The following is a 23,757-nucleotide window of genomic DNA, read 5'->3' as shown; positions in this document are numbered from 1 at the left end:
AAATGAACAAATAAAGAAAATTTAGCACGTTCACCTTTTGTAGAACAAAAGAAACAATTATGTGCAAGTGACCCCAGATAAATACTGCTATTGTTTATGATCTTTTCAATTCAAAATACTATTTAGTTTGTGTAGAAGTATGATGGCCCAGGTCTGCAGTCATTCCTGGAAGGTTGAGGCTGAACTAGAAGTTTGAGATTAGCCTGAGCTATAGGAGTCCCTTTCTCAGAATACAAACAACCTCTCCGAAAGACCCTTCCAAATTAAGCCAAAGAAAAAACAACAGCAAGCGATGGGAATGTAACTCAGTGACGTGGAGCCCTTGTTAGACGTGGTGGGTGAGGTCCTTGGTCAGAACCCTAGACTCTGTGTACTATGCACTTTGAACGTAAGAGTATAGGCTGTACCAGAAGCACCATTTTATTTTTGTGTATGAAGAATTAAAGTATGAGTTTGCTGACGGTTTTAATGAGCTAGATTCTCCCCCAGCCCCCGTTATTCTACAGTTGCTTTGTAAGACGGTTTTATATAAAAGATCAACTGCAGTTTCAAAAGCCTGTGAAGGCTGGAGGTCCAATCCTCCCTGTTTAGATAACAAACTATGCCAAACTCTCTGAGGGGAACTGTATGAGGAGACTGTATCATTCATTTCAGCTCTAGTTCTTGTGTACGGTAACGATAAGCAAAGAGACATCTTGGAAAAGGTTTCGCAAGCTCCTATATAAAAAGTTGCTTAATGTTACAAGCCAATGACTCTTGGGAGGGATGGGTTTCTGCAGCGGTGGTTCCCTTGTCTGGGCGGTGTAAAGGGCGTCTTGGTCCCGACCACTTTCCCAAGCAGGCGGGGATTCAGGAGTCCGGAAACGGTCAGGGGCGGGACGCAGGGCGGACAGGCTTGGGGACTTTGGCCTCTAGAAACCTCTGTGCCTCGAAGCTAACCCGGTTCTCCTGTGTTTGCCCAGAGCAACGCCTGCCCGCGGGGAGAAGCAGCCCCAGCAACCCCGCACGCCTCGGGCTGCCAGCCTCCCGCCCGGCGTCGCGCCTGCGCACTAAGCAGAGTGCGCGGGCGCCGCTTCCCGGCTCCGCATTCCTCCCACTTCGGGGCTCCGCGCGCCTGCGCGCCAGCTGGGAGGAACTCGGCGTCGGGGCGGGAGGACGCGCGCGCGCCCGCGGCCAGGAGGCGGTGGCCAGGCGGCGGGAGGCGGGCCGCGCGCGCCGGTGGGAAGCGTCCGGCAGCCACAGCGCCGGCTCCGTCGTAGTCGCGGCCGCCCGGGTCTCGCTCGCCCCTCCTCCCGCTCCCCCGCCCGCCGCCGCCGCCCGCGCGCATGCGCCGCCGGAGCGCGAGGGTCGGCTTCGGGTGTGTGGTGGCGGCAGAGTGGAGCTGCGAGGCCCGAGAGTCAGAACCTGGGGGAAAGGGATGGTCTCTGCACCGGGGGGAGCCGGAGGAGCCGCCGCCGCTGCCGACGCCACCGCCGCAGCCGCCGCCGCCGCCGCCCCGGCGCCCGCCTCCCTGCGCTGACGGCCGCGTACGAAGCCGGCGAGGGGGAGCCAGCCACCACGGTCGCCGGCTCGCCGCCCAGCATGGTCCGGGAAACCAGGCACCTCTGGGTGGGAAACTTACCGGAGAACGTGCGGGAAGAGAAGATCATCGAGCATTTCAAACGGTGAGTGACACGAGGCCCGGGGCCGCGCTGGCACCTCGGGCGCCTCTCCGGCCCGTTGCTGGCCACGGGCGGAGCGGCGACGCGCGGCTGGCTCCGGCTTTCTAGGCGGGCGGCTGCCGTGCGGCCACTGAGGGAGCGGGAGCGGTGAGTCCCGGGGGGTCGCGTCTTTGCGCGCCGCTCCGCAGCACTGCGCGGCCGCCCGGGTCCCGGAGCGCCCACAGAGCCGGGGCTGTGCGGACGCCGCAGCCGCGCCGGGCATCGTGCGGCACCGGGAGGTGGCAGGCACCCGGAGCAGGGACCACTCTCGGAAGACGCGTGCAGCGACAGATGCTCCTGCTGTCGGCGCGGCTGGGTGGAGCGGGCTGCCTGGTGCTCGGCAGCGGCTAGATGGGCTGCCCGTGTCCCGGGGCTCGTGGGGAAGGGAGCGTGGACGCCGAGGCGCCGCGGATGCATTCCCGCGCCGCTCTGGTGACCGAGCGGTTTTTACAGTAGAAATTCCACCTCCTCAATTCGTTAATGAAATAACCAAAAAGAGTGCAAATCTAGGTGTGACTTCGGTTTCTCTGAATACTTTTTGCGTGTGGAAGATAAAAATAAGTGTTGCTTTTCATAGGCGTTGGTATCATTCAGCTCTTGTTGCTTGCTCCCAGGAACGTGTGTCCGGTAACTGGTAGAGGCCTCAGAATGCAACCCTACATACAATGAAGATTTATTCTTACTTGGACTCATTGAGAAATAACATAGCAAATCTGTGATCGCCCGTGGAAATTAGTTTTTCCTGATATCCAATACCCTAGAAGGTTCCAAGTTGGGCGTACTCTGAATTCCCACTATCCACTGGGTGAAGGGAATGATATTAGGGGCGCATCCTCATTAGAGTCAGCCTGGGGAAACAGGGTTGTTTCGCCGGGTCTGGAGCCTCTTTGAGGAGGCCTAGGAAGCGTGAGCGCCTTTCTTTCCGTCTGATGGAGGGCCATTGATTCTGTTGGCCGTTGCTGTTACCGGGGTATTAAATCTTCGCCTCTGGGGCGCGCGTGTGCGCGTGCCCGCGTGTGAAAAGGAGCTGGGCATAGTGAGGCCATTCATAACCTGCCGGGCTGCCCTCCGCAGGCCTGGGGGAGGTGCGCGCTGCCCGGGACTCCGGGTGTTTACTACGTTGTTCCGGAGATGCCGGAGAGGGGGAGGCCGGGAGATGCAGTTGGCCTCCGCGCCCCGGGACCAAGGGGGGACTGCAGCAGCTGGAGCGCGAGCAGATGGGAACTTTCTCTGCCGAGGCTGCTCCACCCCTCACTCGGCCCAGGTCCCTGCCCTCTAGGAGCGTGTATCTTCAGTGTTGAGGAGAAAACACTTAGCGGGGTTTTGGAGTGGAAAGCCTCAACGAAGTGTTCCCTTTTATCTCCTGGCGGATCTCCTGTGGGTCTCTGCATGGGAAATTGATAACGCACCGACGTGCGAACACGTGCATTGCCGCATTCGCTCTGCTTCTGTGTTCTGTGGTCGGTCAGACTTGACATTTCACATAATGCAGATTTCAGAGACACTGCTTGCCCCAGACTTGGAGTTTGACCCCCCTGTGCAAGATGAGGGAGAGCAGCGAGGAAGTGGTCCGGGCACAGTTCTGGGAGGCGTGGAAGCGTGGTGCCGTGGTCCGGCTGGTGTGAATGACTCTCTAAGATGGCGGCCAGGACCCACTTTATGTGGGAATCGGCGGAGCCGCTCAGAATGCGCGAGAGGGAGGGAGGAGGCGCACAGGAGGGTTGTCTGGAGAGCCGAGGAACGCAGCGCTAGCAGAAGGTTCACCCGCACTTTGCTGACCCTGCGTTTACAGCAGCATTTACCTGATGTAGATAGAGCAAAAGCAGATGCTCTTGGTAAAAACCAGGTTATTTGAAGCCTCTGCAGACATGTGTTCCCGAAACTCTTACTGTAAAGGCTACAGTTCTCACTTTCAAAGGAATGGATTTTATTTGGGTAGTACACCTTTAAAGGGCGCAGCGCATGAGAAGGTAACAGAAAGCAATCTCCCTCTCCCTCCTGACCCTGGAATTCCCAGTTCTCATGTTCCTCCACTTAACTTCAAACAGGTACTCTCTGTTTCTGGTTTCTTGCTTATCTTTCTGCCTACAAGAAATGTAGGCAATCCAGCTGTGGAGTTAAGTTAATCAGCCTTTTATCAGTATCGTGGAATGTTTTGTTAAATGTATCGCTACTAGGAAGGAAAACAGAATTTGAATCATTGAATCGAAAGGGATGAAAAGGCACTAAAATGATAAGAAACCCTAATGACATTCAACCTCTGTGCCTTGTAGACCTAAGAATTAGAAAATCCACTAGAAACCTGTATTAAAACCGAACCCCAGTGCCTGCTTCTACCCTTTTCCCTAGCTGATTGCAACATTAACTAATAACTGTTTTACAGGATTAAGAGGTGTATACTGGGAATACATTACATAAAACGCTCTGAAGATGGATGTTCTTTTAACAGTGGTTAGGCTTTTGCAGTAGGTTTTTGGATTAAAAGGACAAGAGAAAACCATGCAGGCTTAATCAGACAGCCGCGGAGGCAGAAATAAGGGTCTCCTTTCTCAGTTTGTGTTTGGATCAGTGCTTTTACTACTGTACAGTAGGTGGAGGAAAGGGTGCTGGTTTCCCCTCAGTGCCAAAGAAAGAACATAGAGGATTTTTCTTTTTTTAAAGATTGGCCTTACCTTCTTGCATATAATAAATCTGTGTTCATTCTCTTTACAGCTTTCCATAGTATGCTGAATTAAGAAAATTAAAGGACTTTCTGAATAGTGTTTTAGTTAACAAAGATTCATTTACAGGACCACAATGGAAAGTCCTTTCCTTTGTATATTAGCGGAGTTGCAGCGTTGGAGGGAGGAATTACACAACAATTGGTTGCTGTCTTGTAGGAGAGAGGTGTGTGCAGAGGCGACTCCTTGAATTAGAATGAGCAAATGAATGGAGCCTCTTAAAGATCTAAATATTCTTTTTACCTTATCTTCAGATTTAAGTAAGTCACATATTGGAATTTTCTCATCCATTCACCTCCCCACCCCCACCCCTGGTCCTTTTCAGACAGGTTAAATACTATGTAGCTGTTGCCTGGTGTTCCTTCTTTAAATGTTTTGTCAAAGAATGAGGCTGGGTAGACAATTTTTTTTTTAATTTAAAATGTTTTGGCACAATGATTTTTCTGTTAAAAGTCATTACGAATATTCAGGTATCTTTTTGATCACAAAATAAAATAATACCAGAGCTTCTTCATTCTTACTTTCTAACGAGGGTATTTTTAGATGCCATCATTGCTGTGTCCTTTCAGTGAAGTTACCTCTAGTTTTGAATATTGTGATTTTGAGTATTTTCATAGTGGGCTTATTTTCGCATATCTTAAGCTCAGGAAAATTCAGTTATCTTGAAATAGCATTAAAATTAATATAGGATGATTAAAATGTTATTTTATTTCTCGTAAAAAAAATGTATGTGGCAGATTGAAGGAAAATAATACAGGGTTCCTTTCAAGGAAGGATGTAGGCATTTGTCTTGGAGAAGGCATTTTGACCAGCCACCTTTGTTTCAGGCTCTTGGTTGATTTGGGTTATACTGTTTAGTATGCTTATGAAGAGGTTTCAGGCTCTTGGTTGATTTGGGTTATACTGTTTAGTATGCTTATGAAGAGGTTTCAGGCTTGGTTTATGAGATATTTTTAGCCCTGTTAACTAACACTGAAGCTTTGGAAATTTTTATGTAGAATGATAGTAGCGGTGTTGAGAGCAAAGCTTTTCTAAATGGTTTCCAACTTTCCTCCCTTAGTTTGAGGAGTTAGTTAAATGTTTAACTTTAATTATTCTTTTTGGGTCAGGGTCTTTCTCATACCGGGCTGCTGTGGTAGTCACTGTGTGACTGTATAGCCCCGTTTGCCTTTCCTCTCCCCCTGCCAGGTTCTGGGATAACAGGCCTGACCTGTTAGAATCTATTACATTTTTTAGTATTTAAACTCCTTCATGAAAGCTTGAATGAATGTGCAGCTGGAGATTATATATTTCTTTTCTATTATTGTTATTTTTGCTCCCTGTTTTTATTTTAACTGAGGATGGGGCCAGGATGGGATGGCAAGTTCCTGCTGGTGGATCCCTGGGTTGAACCTCCAGCATCCGAAGGTGTAAAGGTCTCTAGCATTGGTTTGAGCTGAAGTCAGCCATTCCAGTCAGTGTTCAGAATGAACTATGAAACTTGAGTAGGCACAAAAAAAAAAAAAAAGAGCTTCTAGATTCGGCTATTGGATGATTTCTTTAAAATTAATTTTTAGGGGCTATTGGCTAAGCCTATAAAATTCATTTTTTAAAGTTAAAAAAACATTTATTTTTTTGTGTAGTGGTTTTTGGTTGCCATATATCTTCACCATATGTATGTCTGGTGTCCATGGAGTCCAGAAGAGTGTGGACTGAAATTAGGGTTATGAGCCACATGTGGGTGTTGGGGACAGAACTTAATTCTTCTAGAAGAGTAGTAAGTGCTGAGCCATTTCTTGTGCCCTCAGCTTGTGATGTTTTTGAGTCATACATACTGGTTTCCAGTGTGTGCTTTGCATATTTCATATCGTTCTCCTCCCACACGCCCCTGTCCACTAAGTTAAAAGTTATAGTGGCAGGGCTTGGTGGTGCTGAACTCTTTAGACCCAGAGATCTGCAGATGAGGAAGATGTCTGTGAACTCCAGCTGGGGCTACATAGTGAGACCCTGCCCTTTGAAAAAGAAAAAAGAAAAGAAAAGGGCTGGACAGTGGTGACACAAACCAAAATTTACTGAATTTATGTTAGAATTTCTGTCATTCTAATGTAGGCTATTTAGACATCCTGTTTTTTTTTTTTAACCTTTCCTTTCTTCCCTTTTGGTTTGTTTGTTTGTTTATTTATTCATTTATTTATTTGGAGATAAGGTTACTCTGTGTAGCCCTGGTTGTTCTGGAACTCCAGGCAGAGTCTCTTTAATGTACTGTAACTGGCCCTGGTAATCAATGTGTAGCCCAGGCTGGCCTCCAATGCATAGAGATTCACCTTCTGTCTCTGACTAACAATTGCTGGGATTAAGCCACCATACTGGGCCTTTGTCTCTGACTAACAATTGCTGGGATTAAGCCACCATACTGGGTTGCTTTCTGTTTTTAAGATAGGGTCTCCCTAGTCTCAGTCTGGCCTTGAATTTGCTAGTTTGAGGATGACCTTGAATTTTGATCCTCCAGGCTTTTACCTTCAGAGTGCTGGGATAATAGTGTGACATGTCAGGCCTGGTTTATGTGGTTCTTGACATCAGACCTAAAGAAAGCTTCATGCGTAGCAGGCAAGCAGTCTGTGAGCAGAGCTACTTCTCCGACTTGGGTTCACTTAGTTATGGTTTTAAGTATAGAAACTCCAGTATGTTTGTTTTTGAGGCAGTCTGGCTATGTGGGACCAGGCTGGCTTTGAACAGAGACCCTCTTTCCCCTCTCTCCCTCCTCCTGAGTGTTGGGATTATAGGTTTATCCACTATACCCAGCTTGTGTATTTTCATATTTCAGGAAGTAAGAGCATTCTGAGATAATGTCCGAATAAAAAGGCCTGCCTGTCTCTCTAGTCCTTTGAACTCCCCATGAGTCCCTGCCTCAGCCTCCTGAGTGCTGGAATTACAGGGATGGGCAAACATGTCCATCATGTGCTCTCTACTGACCCAGAGTCCTAGCCAGGAGTAGAGTACTACATTTTAGGTATCTGGACTCTAGTTTCCTTATGTTTGGAACAGTACACCTGCCTTCTAATGTGGCAAGCACCCTTTTATCTCTGAGTTCTATTTCTACACTTAGGAGTTTTAAAGAACTCAGATTCTCCTTCCTTCAGGGTGATTGGATCTCTCTGGTTCTTCCTTATGACCAGATCAGGCCATGCATCCTTGGAAAGAAAACCACAGAGGTAATGGGTTCCTGTCTTCAGAGAGGATCTGGGGGTGATAACCTGGCTCACTGGTGGTTTTTCTTCTGTTTATTTTATATTATGTACATAACTGTTTTGCTGAAGGTATGTGTGTGTATCTCATGCCTGGTGCCTGAGGAGGTCAGAAGAGGGCATCAAGTACCCTGGAAGTGGAGTCACACATGGTTGTGAGTCACCACCATGTGGGTGCTAGGAATGGAAGCCAGATCCACAGGAGTGTTAAGTTCTCTTAAGCACTGCTCCATCCTTGTTCTCATTGTGCTTTTGAGTTTGCCTGGCTAGGCCAAGCATAGTGACACATGGCCTTTGATCCCATCACTGGGGAGGTGGAGACAGGCAGATCTCTGTGAGTTTGAGGCCCATCTGATTTACAGAGTGAGTTCTGGGCCAGCCAAGGCTATGTAGAGAGACCCTATCTTAAAACAACACAGATAATTTGCCTAGCTAGGTTGGTTTATGTGGTGTAGTCTCCCAGTTGGTATTTGATAGGTACTTGGTGGGAGATACCTGGTATTGCCTTGTAGCCTCTGTCAAGTCTCTATCCAGCAGCCTCAGTCAGCACTGGCCGATAGCTCTTGCTTGTGACCCATGCCTCTGCAATTGCCTTCCTTGGGAGGCTGGGACGGGAGGATAAATTTGAGCCCAGGATGGATTCTAAAGAGAGTCCCTAATACCCTCTCTTTTGGGGGGCGACTAGCTACTGTATCCCTGTCATTCTTTAAATGTTTTAGGTGTGGCAAAGGCTAATAATACTTTCTAACATCCCCAGTCTAGAAGAAAGCTTTTTTTTTTTTTTTTTGCTGTGGGTGCAGTTAATGTAGAAATCAAACAATTTTAGATTTATTTTTAATTAGTTTTAATGTGTATATGTTTTTGTGTGGGTGTGTGTTTGTGAGTGTGGATGCCTGTGCAGGACACAGGCACCAGATTCTCTGGAGCTGGAGTCATTTGCTTGGTTGTGAGCTGCCTTCCATGGGCAGTTTAGACTTGAACTTGGTCTTCCAGAATAGTATGTGTTCTTAACTGCCGAACCATCTTTACATATCCAGAAATCTAGATGCCCCCCCCCCCACACACACACAAGAGGTTTATTGGAGAAAAATACAGAATGATGGCACCTCTGAACAGGAAGAGAGACAGCAGAAGAGGTCAAGATCTTGAGATCAGTTCTGTCATTTTTTTTCCCCAGAGCTGTGTGTCATTTGTATATGCACATATAATCATGCACATGCAGCTGTAGCTGTCTTCATTTATATTATTCGTGTGTGCTTATGTATGTTCACATCTGCCATGGCAGGTGTGTGGTAGTCAGAGCACAGCTTGCAAGTCTTTCCTTCTCCCATGGGAATTGAACTCCAGTTGACAGGCTTGGCAGCAAGTAGGTCTTCATACCTATCTGTGTACCATATGATTTAATGAGCTCACATATGTTTTTGTGTGCTTGTAGTGTGTATGAGTGCAGACCTGAGCATTCTGTGTGGGAGTGTGTGTTGTGTGTGTAGTATGTAGGTCAGAGGACAACTTTGGGGGTTGGTTCTCTTCCACTGTGAGATCCAGGGTTCAAACTCACCAGGCACCCACAGCAAGCCCTTTGACCCGCTCATCTGTCTCAAGGGATGAGAAGTCTTTAACCTCTCCTTCTCTTCTGCAACAGCGAGGAACCTGACTCTCTTCCTTATATTATAACTTTGCTCACTAGTTACTCTTCTTTGTATCTGATCTCCCAGTTACTCTGCCTCCCACTCCTGCCACTTCTGAATCCATGGCCTCTGGTGGCTCTTAGCAATTCCATGGAATTCAGCATGAGGCTGGTAAGGGAAAGAAGTTGGCAGAAACCTCTAAGGTGGACTTGGGAAAAGCAGTTTTGTGAAGTTTATCATATGGGGTATGTACGGGTCTGACCTTCAGAGAAACCCTAGTGAACTTTAGTCACCCCCTCTTTCTTACCTTTCAATAGGGTCTCATTCTGAAGCCAACCATGCTTTAGATTTCACTATGAATTTGAACATGAACTCTTCCTGTTTTCCTTTATAACCTGCCCCTCCCTTGGAGACAGGGTCCCACTGTGTAGACTAGGCTGGCCTAGAACTCAGAGATCCACTTGCCTCTGCCTCTTGAGTGCTGGGATTAAAGGTACAAACCACTGCACCAAGAAAATGATACCACTTTTTAAAAACTTATTTTTCTTTCTGTGTATGTTTTTCTAAATGTATGTACATGCACTGTGTTAAAGTCTGGTTCCCACAGAAGCCAAGAGAATGCATTGGATCTCCTGGAACTAGAGTGAACAGATTGTTGTGAACCACCACATGTGCTGGGAACTGAACTCATGTCCTTTGGAAGAGCAGCAGGCGCGCTTAACTGCTGAGTTCCACAAGACTTTCTTAACTGGAGATTTTTTCTGCCTGAGTCTTATTTAGTGCTGCTGGGATTACAGGCTCTTTTGTTCTGATTTGTTTTTGAGGCGGGGTAACACAGTGTAGCCCTGGCTGACCTGCTATGTAGAGCAGCCTGTTCTCTCTCCTAGAAATCCTCCTGCCTCTGCCTCCCAAGTGCTAGGAATTTAAGGTGTGTGCCACCTTGCTCAGCCAGTACTTGCCTTTCACCAAGAAGCCATCACTGCAGCCCTTTCTAACTACTGTTTTGAAACAGATCTCAGATGTCTCATTTCATCCATTAGAATTTCAGTACTTTCACAATTTAAGACTATTTAAAGATACCACAGTACTATTATCATTATAATTACATCAAAATGACTAACTCTTCCTTGTTTTCAAACACCAGTGATTATTGGAAGCTATAATGCCTAAAGTACCTTTTTTTTTTTCTTTAAAAAAAAAAAAAAAAATCAGCCTGCTGTGGTACAGGTGCTGGAAGAGGCCAGAAGAGGGTGTCAGACCCGTGGGAGCTGGAGTTACAGACCGACATTGTGAGTCACCTGATGTGGGTGCTGAGAGCTGGACTTGGGTGCTTTTACCTGCTGAGCTATCTCTCTCACCAGTACATGTGAACAGTTTCTCCCCTCTCAAACCCAGAGCCTCGTGCTCCTTTGGTGAGATATGTTCCTGGCCTTGTGTGTCTCACATTAATTGGTCCGGTGTTGGGTGGGTCCTTTCCTGTAGACTTAGGGATTTTGCATTCTAAACAATCTTTGCTACTTTCCCCAAGGTTATACTACAGCCCAGTGGTTTTTGTTTGCTTTGGCAGAGAGAACATATATCAGCAAATAGTTGTAAATCCTCTTCCCTCCTTCTCATCACTCCAAGGACAGGGATAGCTCAGGATGTTAGCTTCTTCTGTAGAGAGACCAGGAGCCCAATATGTTGCCTAACACTTGGAATCTCAACATTCAGAGACAGAGAGAGGCAAGACGATTGCTACAAATTCAAGGCCAGTTTATTCTCTGTAGTGACTTCCAGGAAGCCAGACCTGTCTGACACTCTACTCCAAGGAAAAAGGGTGCGGGCTTTCTGGTGGACTGTTGTGCTGGCTTTAGGGATGTTTTATTTTTTGTTTTTCGTGACAGGGTTTTTCTTTGTAGCCCTGGCTACCCTAGAACTCTCTCTAGTTTGAGACCAGACTGGCCTCAAACTCAGAGATTTGCCTGCCTCTGCCTCCCCAGTGCTGGGATTAAAAAGTCATGAGCCACCACCAACTGGCTGATTGTGAGTTTTGAACTATCTTCAGTGATAAAAATTTATGAATCAATATCATATATAAAGTAATGATACATTGGATTTTTCTTTAATTTCTAGAGTTTTGTTGTTTTGTTTTTGTTTTTTAGAATTTTGTATTTCATGTGTATGAGTGTTTGTCTGCATTTATGTATATGCCCCTTGTGTGTACCCTGATGCCTGTAGAGGTCAGAAGAGGGTACCATGTTCCCTAGAACTGGAGTTACAGATGATTGTGAGCCACCGTGTGAGAGCTGGAAACCAAAACATGCTTTTTTTTTTCCTCAAGAGAAACAAGTGCTCTTTTCCAGCTTTGGGATCTTGTTTGCAAAGGAGAAGTAAAGGTTTGCAGTGACTGATGTGTGCACAGTGGCACTCCAAGGCCTCAGGAGGCTGGCATAGGAAAGTCTGTCAGTCACTCCAAGTCCTCAGGAGGCTGGCATAGGATAGTCTGGCACTCCAAGGCCTCAGGATGCTGGTACTAGTTTGAAGCCACTGGACTATTTTGGAAGATCTTGTTTCAAAAAATCAATCAAATTTAAAAAACAGAGAAAAAACCCTTTTGTATTGGCAGACAAGAGCGCTCCCCCATTTGAAATAGGGCATCATGTAGCCTGGGTAGGATTAAACTTTATGTAGTCAAGGGCAGAATGGCTGACCTTCCTGCACAAATCTCTTGTTTGTTTTGAGAGGGGGTCTTGCTCAAAATGATGGCCCTCCCACCTTAGCTTCCAGAAAGCTAGACTTGGAGGGGAGAGCCACTGTGCCTGGCTGTGTTGTGATTTTTAAACTTTGTGTGTATGTGTATTCTGGGATTTGAACCCAGGACTTGGCTAAGCAAGCACTCTGTCATTGAGTATACTCCCAGCTCCTCAGATGTGATCTTCTAGCTGTAGGCAAACAGGACTAGATGGAAAACTTGATTGTTATTTTCTTTAGTAGGGTGTAGTTCCCTTGTCTGGTTTCAAGAATGACTCAAGGATGATTGTTGTATGAAGTGGGAGGACTATGCAAATGAAGTATGTTTGTTGCTATTGCCTATGAGACCAGTTTCAAAAGGCAGAGTTAAAATTGTTAATGTTTCTGTTGGTAATCCAGCTAATGAGTGAGGTGTTGAGGGAAATAATTCTCTTTTAACATACTGATGCTACTTACTTTGGGTCGCTAGGGACTGAAGCCAGGCCCCATGCCAGTACAGCCAGCTCCCCACCACTGAACTGCCTCCCTGGCTGCCCTGTTGTTATTGTGGTGCTGGTGGGAAATGGTTTTCAGCTTTTCGTGGTTCGTGTTGCTCTGCAACATTAGTTTCTTGTGGAACTGAGGAATTGGTTTTAGAGTAGGAAGGCTCTTTTCACCTATTAGGAAACTGTAATTGTAAATTCCATGAAACTAATAATTTTGGCTTTGTTTCCATGTATATCAAGTCCCTAGAACATCACCTTTAAAAAAAAATCAGTCTGGGCGATGCCTCCAGCACTTGAGAGGCAGAGGTAGGTAGATTTCTGAGTTTGAGTACAGCCAGGGCTACACAGAGAAAGCTTATCTCAAAAAACAAAATCAAAATTTAGCTATGGTTAGATGTGGGTATGCACACTCGAGTGATTGAGTGTGTGCAGGTACCTGTGGAAGCCAGCAGGGTCAGCTTCTCTGAAGCTGGTGCACCTGACACTGGTCCTAGGAATTGAGTTCAGGTCTGCTGGAAGAACAACAGTACATAATACTTCAGACCACGGAGCCATCTTTCCAGCCCATCCATCCCTCCCTTCCTCTCTCCCTCCCTCCCTCCCTCCCTCCGTGCCTTCCTCTCTCCCTCCCTCCCATCTTCTCCTCCCCCCATTATTTATGTACAGGATCAGTTTATCTACCTATATGCCTGTGCACCATTTGTGTCCCCGGTGCCTGTGCAGGCCAGAAGAGAGCATCAGAAATCCTGGAGCTGGAGTTACAAAGGTTGTGAGCTGTCATGTGGGTGCTGGAAACCACATCCAGGTCCTTAGAAAGAGCCACCTGTCACTCCTACTTGCTGAACCACCTCTCTAGCCTCTAAAGATTTCTCTTTCTCTCTCTCTTGTTGTGTAGAGAGCAGGCAGGGTTTCTCCATACAGCCCTGACTGTCCTGAAATTCACTCTGTAGACCAAACCTGGAGATCCACCTGCCTCTGTTACCCAAGTGCTGGGATTAAAGATGTGGGCTACCCCCACCTGGCAAGATTTCCCCCCCCTAATTATGTATTTATTTAATTTATCCATCTACTTATTTTTTGGTGGGGTTTTCAAGACATGATTTCTTTTTGTAGCTGTGGCTGTCTTGGAACCCACAGGGATCCTCCTGCCTCTGCCTCCCCAAGTGCTGGGATTAAAGGCTTACTGCCATCACCTGGCAACTTTTTATTTTAAATTATGTGTATGTATGTGTGGGTATATGTATGTAATGCATGTGCAGGTGTCCGTGGAGTCCAGAAGGGGGCATCAGAATCCCTGGAGCTAGAATCCTAGGCAGTTTTGAGCCATTTGACACAGGTCCTGTTTGCTGCAACAACAGCGGGTACTTTTCACCACTGGGCCATGTCTCCAGCCCCCAGAGCATCACTGTTAAAGCTCTCCTGCCCACCCTTGGACCAGCCCTAGTCTCTTCTCATAGTCTCAGGCTTTTCTTCTACTATGTTACTGAGTTTGAAAACATATGATCTGAGATCATCAACATTGAATGATACTCTTCAGGGAGGTTCTAAGGACTGTTACTGTTTACTGTAGACACTTTAGAATGTTGAAAGATTAAATGTTGAGGAAACCTGACAATATTTTGTAGTTTTTCATTCTGTCCTGAAAACTTGGATGATTAGTGGATTAGTCAGCCCACTGGGTCTAGACAACTATGGGTAGAAAATGGTGTATGTAAAAAAACGAAAAACAAAAAAACCTCTGGGGGCTGGAGATGGAGTTCAGCAGTTAGCACTGGTTTTTTTTTTTTTAAATTTATTTTTACTTTATGTGCATTGGTGTGAGGGTGTCAGATCCCCTGGCACTAGAGTTAACAGACAATTGTGAGCTGCCATCTGGGTGCTGGGAATTGAATCCTGTCCTGGAAGAGCAGCCAGTGCTCTTAACTGCTGAGCCATCTCTGCAGCCAAAGAGCACTTGTTTTGAAGATACCCCAAATTCAACTCCCAGCAACCACCAGTAACTCCAGTTTCAGCCCCTCTTTTAACCCCTGAAGGCACCAGGCATACACATGGTGCACATACATATATGCAGGCAAATCACTCATACATATAACATAAAATAATTATAAAAGAAAAATCTACTCCTGGATGTGTGAGGTGCTATATGTAGAGGCTTTGAGTCTTTAGTGGTCATGGCCAGCTGGGTACGTACAGTAAAATACCAAGATTTCTGTCCTGTCCTCCCTGCCAGCAGGTTCTCCTGGAGCTTAGGCTGGTTTCTAGCTTGCATATAGCTAAGGGTGACCTTGAACTTTTTATCCTCCTGCCTCTACCTCGCTGGTATTGGGATTACAGGATGGAGGTTATAGGTATGTGCTACCCCCCCTAGGAATCTGTTTTATCAAAGCATTTTGTCTATTTAATTAAAAAGTGAGTTTAGCCGTGCATGATGACAGAGGCCTTTAGTGCCACCACTTGGGGAGGCAGAGGCAAGCAGATCTTTGAGTTCAAGGCTGAGCCTGGTCTACACAGTGAGTTCCAGGACAGCTAGGGCTACACAGAGAAATCTTGACTCAAACAACACGAAGCTTGTGCCTGCTTTCTCAAAGGACCTACTAAAACATATAAGTCTGAGGCTGGGGCTCAATTGATAAAGTCCTTCCTTAAGCACACAAAAGTTCCCACCACCACACGAACAATTCCTGGTGGTGATATACACCAAGGTGCTCTGGAAGCAGGAGCACCCAAAGCTCAAGGTCATTCATTCTCCAGTGAGCTTGAGGGCAGTCTAGAATTCACACTTCTCCCAAGAATGCGTATGATACAGTTACTGGGCGGGTGGGATGGCTGAGTGGGGAAAGGGGAAAGTTACCAAGCTAGGCGATCTGAGTTTGATCTTCCACACAGTGGAAGGAGGAAGGAAGCCAACTCTGGGAAAGTTGTCCTTTGACCACCACCTGTCCACTGTAACACATGTGTGCCTTCATGAGTACATAAAGTGTTTCATAGTGAATACACAGGCTGTCGTGAGTTCTAGAACTTGCCATGTAGCCAGGCTGGCCATAATGCTCAACCTTTTTGCCTCTATCTCCTGAGTGTCGACTGTAGTCGTGTGCCACCACAACCCACTCCAGTATTTGAAAACCATTTTGGTTTTAACCTTTGTTAGCACGTGAAGATTACTGAGAATGTGGAGGGTTCATTTTGACCAAGTGTAGCTTCAGTAAATACGAAGAGTAACGGAGACAGTGATGTGCAAAAACTTGATTTCAAGACCCGCAGGTGCAAACGAGCTTCCAAAAATTGTGCAATACTGTGTGTGGGCTTTAAACGACAGCCACTTCAATAGCTATTTCGGGGCTGGTGTTTGATCCCCAGCATTCTCAGAAAAGCTAGATACACCCCTATAATCTCCTTACTGGTTTCCCTTCTAGCCAGATCAGGCTAGACGCCCGTCTCAGAAAATGAGGGGGTGGGGCAAGACGGACGCGTGGCGTGGCTCTCTGACCTCCCCACACAGTGAGCATGTGCAGGCAGGGAGCCAACAGAAGCTACGTGTAGTTCATGTCCCATATGCACATAATGTAAATCACCTTAAAAGGAAACACTTTGGGAAGGTATGGATACAGATAAATAACTTTACCTCATTTTTTTCCAGATATGGCCGTGTGGAAAGTGTCAAAATTCTCCCCAAGCGGGGGTCTGAAGGAGGAGTGGCTGCCTTTGTGGATTTTGTGGACATCAAAAGTGCACAGAAAGCTCACAACTCAGTCAACAAAATGGGAGATAGAGACCTACGCACGGATTATAATGAACCAGGCACTATTCCAAGTGCTGCTCGGGGATTGGATGATACAGTTTCCATAGCATCTCGTAGTAGAGAGGTTTCTGGGTTCAGAGGAAGTGGTGGAGGCCCTGCTTATGGCCCCCCACCATCACTTCATGCACGAGAAGGACGCTATGAACGGAGACTCGATGGGTAAGTTCCAAGGTTTCTGTAGGCAGGTATTTTGTATTTGATGTGGTGAGAAACAGAAACTCAAATTTAGGGGCCCCAGACGGATTTAAAGTTTTGGGCATTCTCAATGTTTCCTATTTTGGGTTGGAAACGGAAGTGATTTCTGTCCCATTGGCTGGCACCTCACGGAATCGTAGAGGATATTTCCTGCAGCTGATTGGATATCTACTCCTGAGCTGACGTGTTGGAAGAGCTCCTGCAGCAGCATCGATTTTGGAGTTACCTGGCTTCTAGAAGGAAGTATCCCTCCTTTTGGATATTATCAAGGCTTTCCTTGGATATATCCTTACTACCAGATGGAGCTATTTGGCTACTTGTTTTGTCTTCTGGCTATTTGGAATATTTCTGGAATTTCAAAGCCTACAGATCTTTTAGAAGCTGATAAGCACCTCCTGGTTTTCAGCACGCAAATTCTACAAACATATTGGATTGTCACAGAATACTAGCAGATCACTGATTCAACCATTTGGATACTACAAACAATACTTGAGCATGGAAATGTGTACATGGGTGAGGAAAAGCAAAGGCAATGCTTGGTTTCTCCATTTTGGATATACTCAGTTTCTGTGGAATTACACTCGATGGAATGGGGAAATAGAGATGATGGACATTCATAAATGCTGGAATATTGCTGCGCCCTAACTGCTGGAATGTGTGGGATTCTGTGATCTCAAGACTCTGTTAGCCGAGGGGAAGAGGATTACTGTCTCCCTTCTTAAGCAGGTTGCCACCCTATTGAAGGAACTTTAACTTTGAACACAGCATAATCAGTTGTGGATACAGCAGTCACATTGAGTGGGCTGGATGTCTACAAAAGCGGACAGTTGTCAGCAACTTTGTTCCTCATTCATTGGAATTGTAGAGAAATTTTCCTCGATGCCAGCTGCCTGGTCGTATTTAGGGCTGCAGAGTTTTATGAATGTGGATCAATTTATAATTGTCTACTATCTCAAGAAAGAAGTCTGGGGGTTTGAGAGTTACAGTTTGTCTGGGACTACTTGCTTCCTGTGGAATTATTTGTCTGGTCACTAAGATTTTTTTTCTTGTGGTTCATCTAAATATTTGACACCCTTGCCCACTAAGAAGGTGGATTACCCCTGTAAGAGGGGCCAAAATTGGGGAAGTTATGTTCACAATTCTCTCCCTAGATTTAATTGGGATTATAGGTCGTGTTTCCACAGTTGGAAAAGGTTGGTATGTCCTGACCTGTGTATATTAGCCCCTCTTCTAACCCCAGTTACACCCTTTCTTTCTCCCACTAACTTTAGATGCGTTTAGTACTAATAGATGAATCCAAGACTAGCAGTTAGACCTCAGCTGTGCTTCTCTCGTGCCTGCCTCTGTATTTTCCTAATGGATAAGAACTGCACACACGAATGAAACAGCAGCTGTAGCAGTAACTGTCTAGAACTGTTGCCTATTGCTTGTTATAGCATTAATTGTGGCTTTACCAATTAACATTTGGTAGTGTGCAGAAATGACCTATTGTGATGTTTTCTTGTAAATCTCAAAGGAGCCTTCTTGTTAGACATTGAAATATTCAAATTTCAGAATTGTAGTTAATGAAAAAGGAAATGGTGTCATGTGATACACTTAAGAAAGGAATAGATTACCGATCCCCTCTCCCGTTGCCAGCTTAGTTTTCCATAATGGCAGCAAAAGAAGCAAAAGTAGGCTGTTGAAGTCCAGGGAGTTGACTCAGTGGGTAAAATGCTTCCCATGCAACCAGAGACCCAAGTTCAGATCCTTCGCACCCAGTGAAAGTCCCCCTGGAGCTTATTGACCAGGCAGTTCAGTGAGAGACCTTGTCTCTTAAAAATAAGGTAGAAGTTGATTGTGACATAATGCCTTTAATCCCCGTACTGGAGGCAGAGGCAGGCGAACGTCTGTGAGTTAGTTCTAGGCCAGTCTGATCTGTACAGTGAGTTCCAGATCAGTCAAGGCTACAAAATGAGAATGAAAATAAGTTATAGAGTAGTCAAGGAAGACACCCAGTGTGTCCTCCACATGGCCTTGGAGATGTGCAGATGGACATGCGTGCACAGATGTGTGCACACAACCTAGGACAGTAGGCTTGCTACTGCGTGAGATGGAGCGTGAAGATGAATACTGATGGAGATACTGGGAATCCAGGAGTGTACTGAGAAAATGTTGATTCTTACAGAACTTTGAATCTAGCCTTGAGAGATTCTGGTTCTTTATCTTCCATGGTTCTTTATTTCTTTTGATAGAAGATTGATGGAGACTGAGGTTGCATTGAGGCTCCAGTGACTTGTGCCCATGCCCTGCAGAGGTAGAGAACTTAGACTTTCTTAAAAGAGTAGGCTTTTCTCCCTTCTTTTTTGTTTTGTGGGTTTTTTTTTTTTTGTTTTTGTTTTTGTTTTTGTTTTGTTTTGTTTTGTTGTTTTGAGACAGGGTCTCACTGACCTATGCCTTCCCCCATAAAGGGTATGGGCTACTATGCCTGGTGCCTGGTGTCTTAGTTACCACATAACTGCATGTGCACTGTCATACATGCAGTAAGTTCTGTACTCTTAGGCTGGTGACCATTCACATCCTAACTAAATTTGTTGAGGGAACTGAGGATGGAGCTTAGTGGCAGAACACGTGCAAAGCTCTGGATTGGATGTCAGCACTGCAAAACAAAAACCAGTGTTAGTTAGGTCATTGTTCATAGCTGCTCAAGAGTAGCATTGCCGCTTTCATCTCAGGCACCTTGAATGAAGTTAAAGCCAAGAGAACCTATTTCCTCCAGTCATTGAGCACATATATGAGGAAGATGAATCATGGAATAAGTATTTAAAAACTGTGTAGTTGGGAGCACAAGGAAATAAAGCAGCTTTCATTCTTAAGTAAAGTAATGCAAATTATGTTATGCAACATCCAGTGTTTTGATATCTTAATTTTTTTTAAAGACTCCATTTTTATTTTAAAATATAATTGTTTGGGCAATTTATATAGCTTAGTAGTTTATTCAGAGTACCCAAGCATCAACAATTAATGAGAGGTCTGGTAGTGGTGGCATATGCCCCATAGCCCTAATTCCTAGGAGAGTGAGGCAGGAGCATTTGGAAGTTCAAGTCTAGCTGGGCTGTATAGCAAGGCCCTGTCTCCAAGGGAAGAAAAGTTCAGGAGTAAGAAAATGTTGCATTTGAATTGTTTGATTTGTTTGGTAATCTTCCTACTGCAGAATATGGGCTGTCATAGGCTTCAGTGCCCTCTCAAGGCAATAAGCAGATGTGATCTGATATAAACTGCAAGTAAATAAAAGTCTAATATGTTGTATTCAGATGAAACTGTAAAAACTTTTAACATTAAGGTTGGCCTGGTGGGTATATTCCTTTAATCCCCACATTTGGGGGTAGAAGCAGGCAGACCTCTCAGTTTAAGGCCAACCTAGTTTATATAGATTTAGGTCTGCTAGGCTTACATAGTGAGAAATTGTCTATAAAAGGAAAAACAAACCCCAGACAAACAGATTCAGCAACAAATTTTCACATTAACATCAGGGCATAAACTGGGCACTGTGTATCATAGCACACATCTTTAATCCTTGAGTTTAGGAGTTGAGTACAGCACCAGAAGTTTAAAGTTGTTCTTATTATGTACACAGGGAGTTTGAGGTTAGCCTAAGCTATGAGATTGTCCTCCATGCCCCCCCCCAAAAAAAAAAAAAGAGGGGAGGTTGGTGTTTCTGTTTGTTTGTTGGCTTTTTTGTGTGTTTGTTTGAGACAGGGTTTCTCTGTATTGTTTTGGAACCTGTCCTGGAATTAGCTCTGTAGGCCAGGCTGGCTTTGAACTCACAGACCTGCCTGCCTCTGCCTCCTGAGTGTTTAGACACACTTTATACAAGATATATATGGATCATTTGATATGCAGAACACTACCGAGGAAGGCCTAATATATAAGTAAAAAGAAGCAGTGCTCACTAGTGAAGTTTTGGAGTCCAGTAAAATGCTGAGCTTGTCAGTGCTTGCTTACTCTTAGGTTCGAGCTGTTTAGAAGTGATAGGTGCAGAGACAACTCTGGAGTGAATGTTTGCATGATTTGCGTTCAGTTTTGCTTGCTCCTTTCTGATTAAATATTTTCCCCTCCTAAATGCAGGGCTTCAGATAACAGGGAGCGTGCTTATGAACATAGTGCCTATGGACACCATGAACGGGGGACGGGAGCATTTGATCGGACAAGACATTACGATCAGGATTACTATAGAGACCCTCGAGAGCGGACTTTACAACACGGGCTCTATTATACTTCTCGGAGTCGAAGTCCAAACCGCTTTGATGCTCATGACCCCCGATACGAACCTAGGGCTCGGGAGCAGTTTCCACTGCCCAGCGTGGTACACAGGGATATCTACAGGGACGACATTACCCGGGAGGTACGAGGCAGAAGGCCAGAGCGCAGTTACCAGCACAGCAGGAGTCGCTCGCCACATTCGTCCCAGTCTAGAAACCAGTCACCACAGAGGCTGGCTAGCCAAGCGTCCAGACCCACCAGGTCCCCCAGCGGCAGCGGCTCTAGAAGTAGGTCCTCCAGCAGCGAGTCAATCAGCAGCAGCAGCAGCACCAGCACTGACAGGTAGGTTCAGCCGTTCATCTGTTCAGCCTGCTCATGTGTTCTCGAATGCTCCGGGGTCAGTAGTAATGGTTTTTTGTTGGCTTATTTGTTTTTCGAGACAGGGTTTCTCCGTGTAGCTTTGTAGACCAGGCTGGCCTCGATCTGCCTGCCTTTGCCTCCCGAGTGCTGGTATCAAAAGCATGAGCCACCACTTCAGTTTAAAGAGAGTAATCTTGGATTATATGCTTAATGAGTAACATGCAGACGTGTAATTAACGAGAATCTAACTGATGGTTTGCCAGTGCTGTTTTATCCTTGTATGTTTAATGTTAAAATTAAATTGCTCAAAAGAAAGAGTGTTGGAACCCTGGTGAGACAGATTCTGTGACAGTGGATCTCTTGAGGTTCTCTCTCTCTCTCTCTCTCTCTCTCTCTCTCTCTCTCTCTCTCTCTCTCTCTCTCTCTCTCTCTCTCTCTCCCCTTTTGTTTTTGGTTTTTGATTTTGGTTTTTGAGACTGTTTCTCTATGTAGCCCTGGATGTTCTGAAACTTTCTTTGTAGACCAGGCTGGCTTCACATTCAAAGAGATCTGCCTCACAAGTGCTGGGATTAAAGGTGTGCACCACCATGCCTGGCTTATTTTTATTTTTTTAAGTATATGGAGTCAACCTCTCATTGGGGCCAAACATTTTTGGAAGCTGTTTGGTTAAATACATTATTTATTGTCATTAAGTAAACCAACTTTAATCGTAATTTAATACAGCAATGTGCTGCACCAAATTTTTAGATGCATTCTTTCACTCAGAGTTACTGGTTTGTGCTCCAAGGCTCAGGTATTAACTGGGATTCATTTTAATTTTTTTTTCTTGTATGTCAAGGAGTTTTATGTTAAAGATGAGCAATAATAAGTTGAAGGTCATTTTAACAAGGAGACTTAGAGGTCAGGCTGTACGGGTTTTGAAGTTACCGAGTTCAGCAGATGGTACATTCTTTAGGCAACACTGGATAGTTTCCTTGTGATTTCTGGCCTCAGCTTTCTAATTGTTTATATGAACCTTACTTTAGAAGTAAGTATGGTGACACCTGCCTGTAATGGCTACTGCATAGGAGGCTAAGACAAGAGAGTCCAAACCCTGCCTGCAGAGTAAGACTCTTTTTGAATCTGCCACTCCTCATAGCTAAACAACCCCAAATTCCTAGAAAACAAGTAAGAATTATTTATCATATTAAATGAAAATGACATGGAATGTGCTTACTGCAACCTCAGACTATAAACACTCTTGATACTAGGTGGTAGCTGTTTCTACTTGATGCTGCTGACAGACTAGAGCGTTTCCTCTTCCTCTGCTAGTTAGACTGTTAAACCAGGTGCCCTACATTGCATTTAGATGGCATATATTATAAACTTAGAGGAAACAGCTTCTTTGACCTGATTAAAAAGTCTAGATTTGGGCTGAAGAGATGGCTCAGCTTTTAAGAGCACTGGCTGCTCTTTCAAAAGACCCAGGTTCAATTCCCAGCATCCACAGGGCAACTCACACCTGTCTGTAACTCCTGTTACAGGGGATCCAACACCCTCATGCATATAGGAAAAAACACCAATGAACATTAAAAAGAAAAAAAAAAAAAAAAAAAGTCCAGGTATTTCTTTCAATATTGTGTGCTTAGATTTAAGAGAAGCAAATAAATGGTCATGTGATCTAGTAGCTCTCTTACACTTCCTAAATTGCCTGATTCAGAACAATAAGGTGGAAATTTCCTAACCTAACTATGACTTAAATATTTGGGAAATTGCCATGTTTGGAAGTCAGAGAAGTTAAGATAGGTTTGTTGTTTTAGACAAATGGTTGATGAAGTTAATTTAATCCCATGAATAGATTATAAAATCTCATTGTTTTTGTCTCCTGCCTGGAGTTGTTTAAAATACTCAAATATCTTATCATTTCTCTAAAATCTGCCATCAAAGGAACCCAACAGTGTTTCACTGAGTCAGATCCTTTGCTGGAGAGAGAGAGAGAGAGAGAGAGAGAGAGAGAGAGAGAGAGAAGAGAGAGAGCGCGAGTGTGCGTGCGTGCGTGTATGCGCGAGCATGTGCTGCTGTTGGTATTTGGGTCAGAACTTGTATTGAAGTGTGTGTGCCCTGCTGATTGTGACAGGGTTTCTCTGTGCAGCAGTCCTTGTGCTGAAACTCACTCTAGACCATGCTGGCTGCAGACTCAGAGAGCTGCCTGCCTCTGCTGCTTTCGTGCTGGGATTAAAAGTATATGCCATCACTCTCTGGGATAGGTTTCTCCTTGTAGCCCTGGCTGGCCTCAAACTCTCAGAGATCCACCTGCCTCTGCCTCCCTACTGCTGGGATTAAAGGCGTGCGCCACCACCTCCTACACAATTCCCTTGATTGAGAGAAAGCAAGAGGGTGCCAAAGGAGACGTGCCCTACAGCTGTATTTTCTGGACCTGTTATATTTCAGCTATACATGTGTTGCTTTTAGTTATACCTGAGCCTCACATATTAGCTTATTGATTTCCTTCTACTGTTAGCAGTGTGACAGCTGCTTTGTGATAGAACAGTAGGAGAACAGAAGGGGGTTATTTGACTCTTGAGACCTAAGAGGTAGCATTGGTTTGGCTGTGAAGGATATGTAAAAGTTAAGAAAAGAAAGTCATTTTAATTTAGTCAGGATTTTGGATTTTTGGGGCAGAGGAATGATC

The 23,757-nt window shown here is 45.3% G+C and overlaps 1 protein-coding gene across 1 annotated transcript in view; it reads left to right on the top strand.

Annotated features, from left to right (window-relative positions):
• Nucleotides 1–1,347: 1,347 nt before the first annotated feature.
• Spen (spen family transcriptional repressor) overlaps nucleotides 1,348–23,757 on the top strand; it is a 68,419-nt gene continuing 46,009 nt past the window's right edge. The window contains exons 1-3 of the mRNA XM_051173559.1: nucleotides 1,348–1,664; nucleotides 16,128–16,448; nucleotides 20,592–21,068. Of these exons, the coding sequence (XP_051029516.1) occupies nucleotides 1,582–1,664; nucleotides 16,128–16,448; nucleotides 20,592–21,068 (881 nt within the window). The 5' untranslated portion in view covers nucleotides 1,348–1,581. The remainder of the gene's footprint in view (nucleotides 1,665–16,127; nucleotides 16,449–20,591; nucleotides 21,069–23,757) is intronic.

This window comes from Phodopus roborovskii, unplaced genomic scaffold (assembly GCF_943737965.1).
Source record: "Phodopus roborovskii unplaced genomic scaffold, PHOROB, whole genome shotgun sequence".
Taxonomy (NCBI): Eukaryota; Metazoa; Chordata; class Mammalia; order Rodentia; family Cricetidae; genus Phodopus; species Phodopus roborovskii.
Note: the sequence above shows the minus strand (reverse complement) of the source record. Positions and strands in the feature narration are given on the sequence as shown.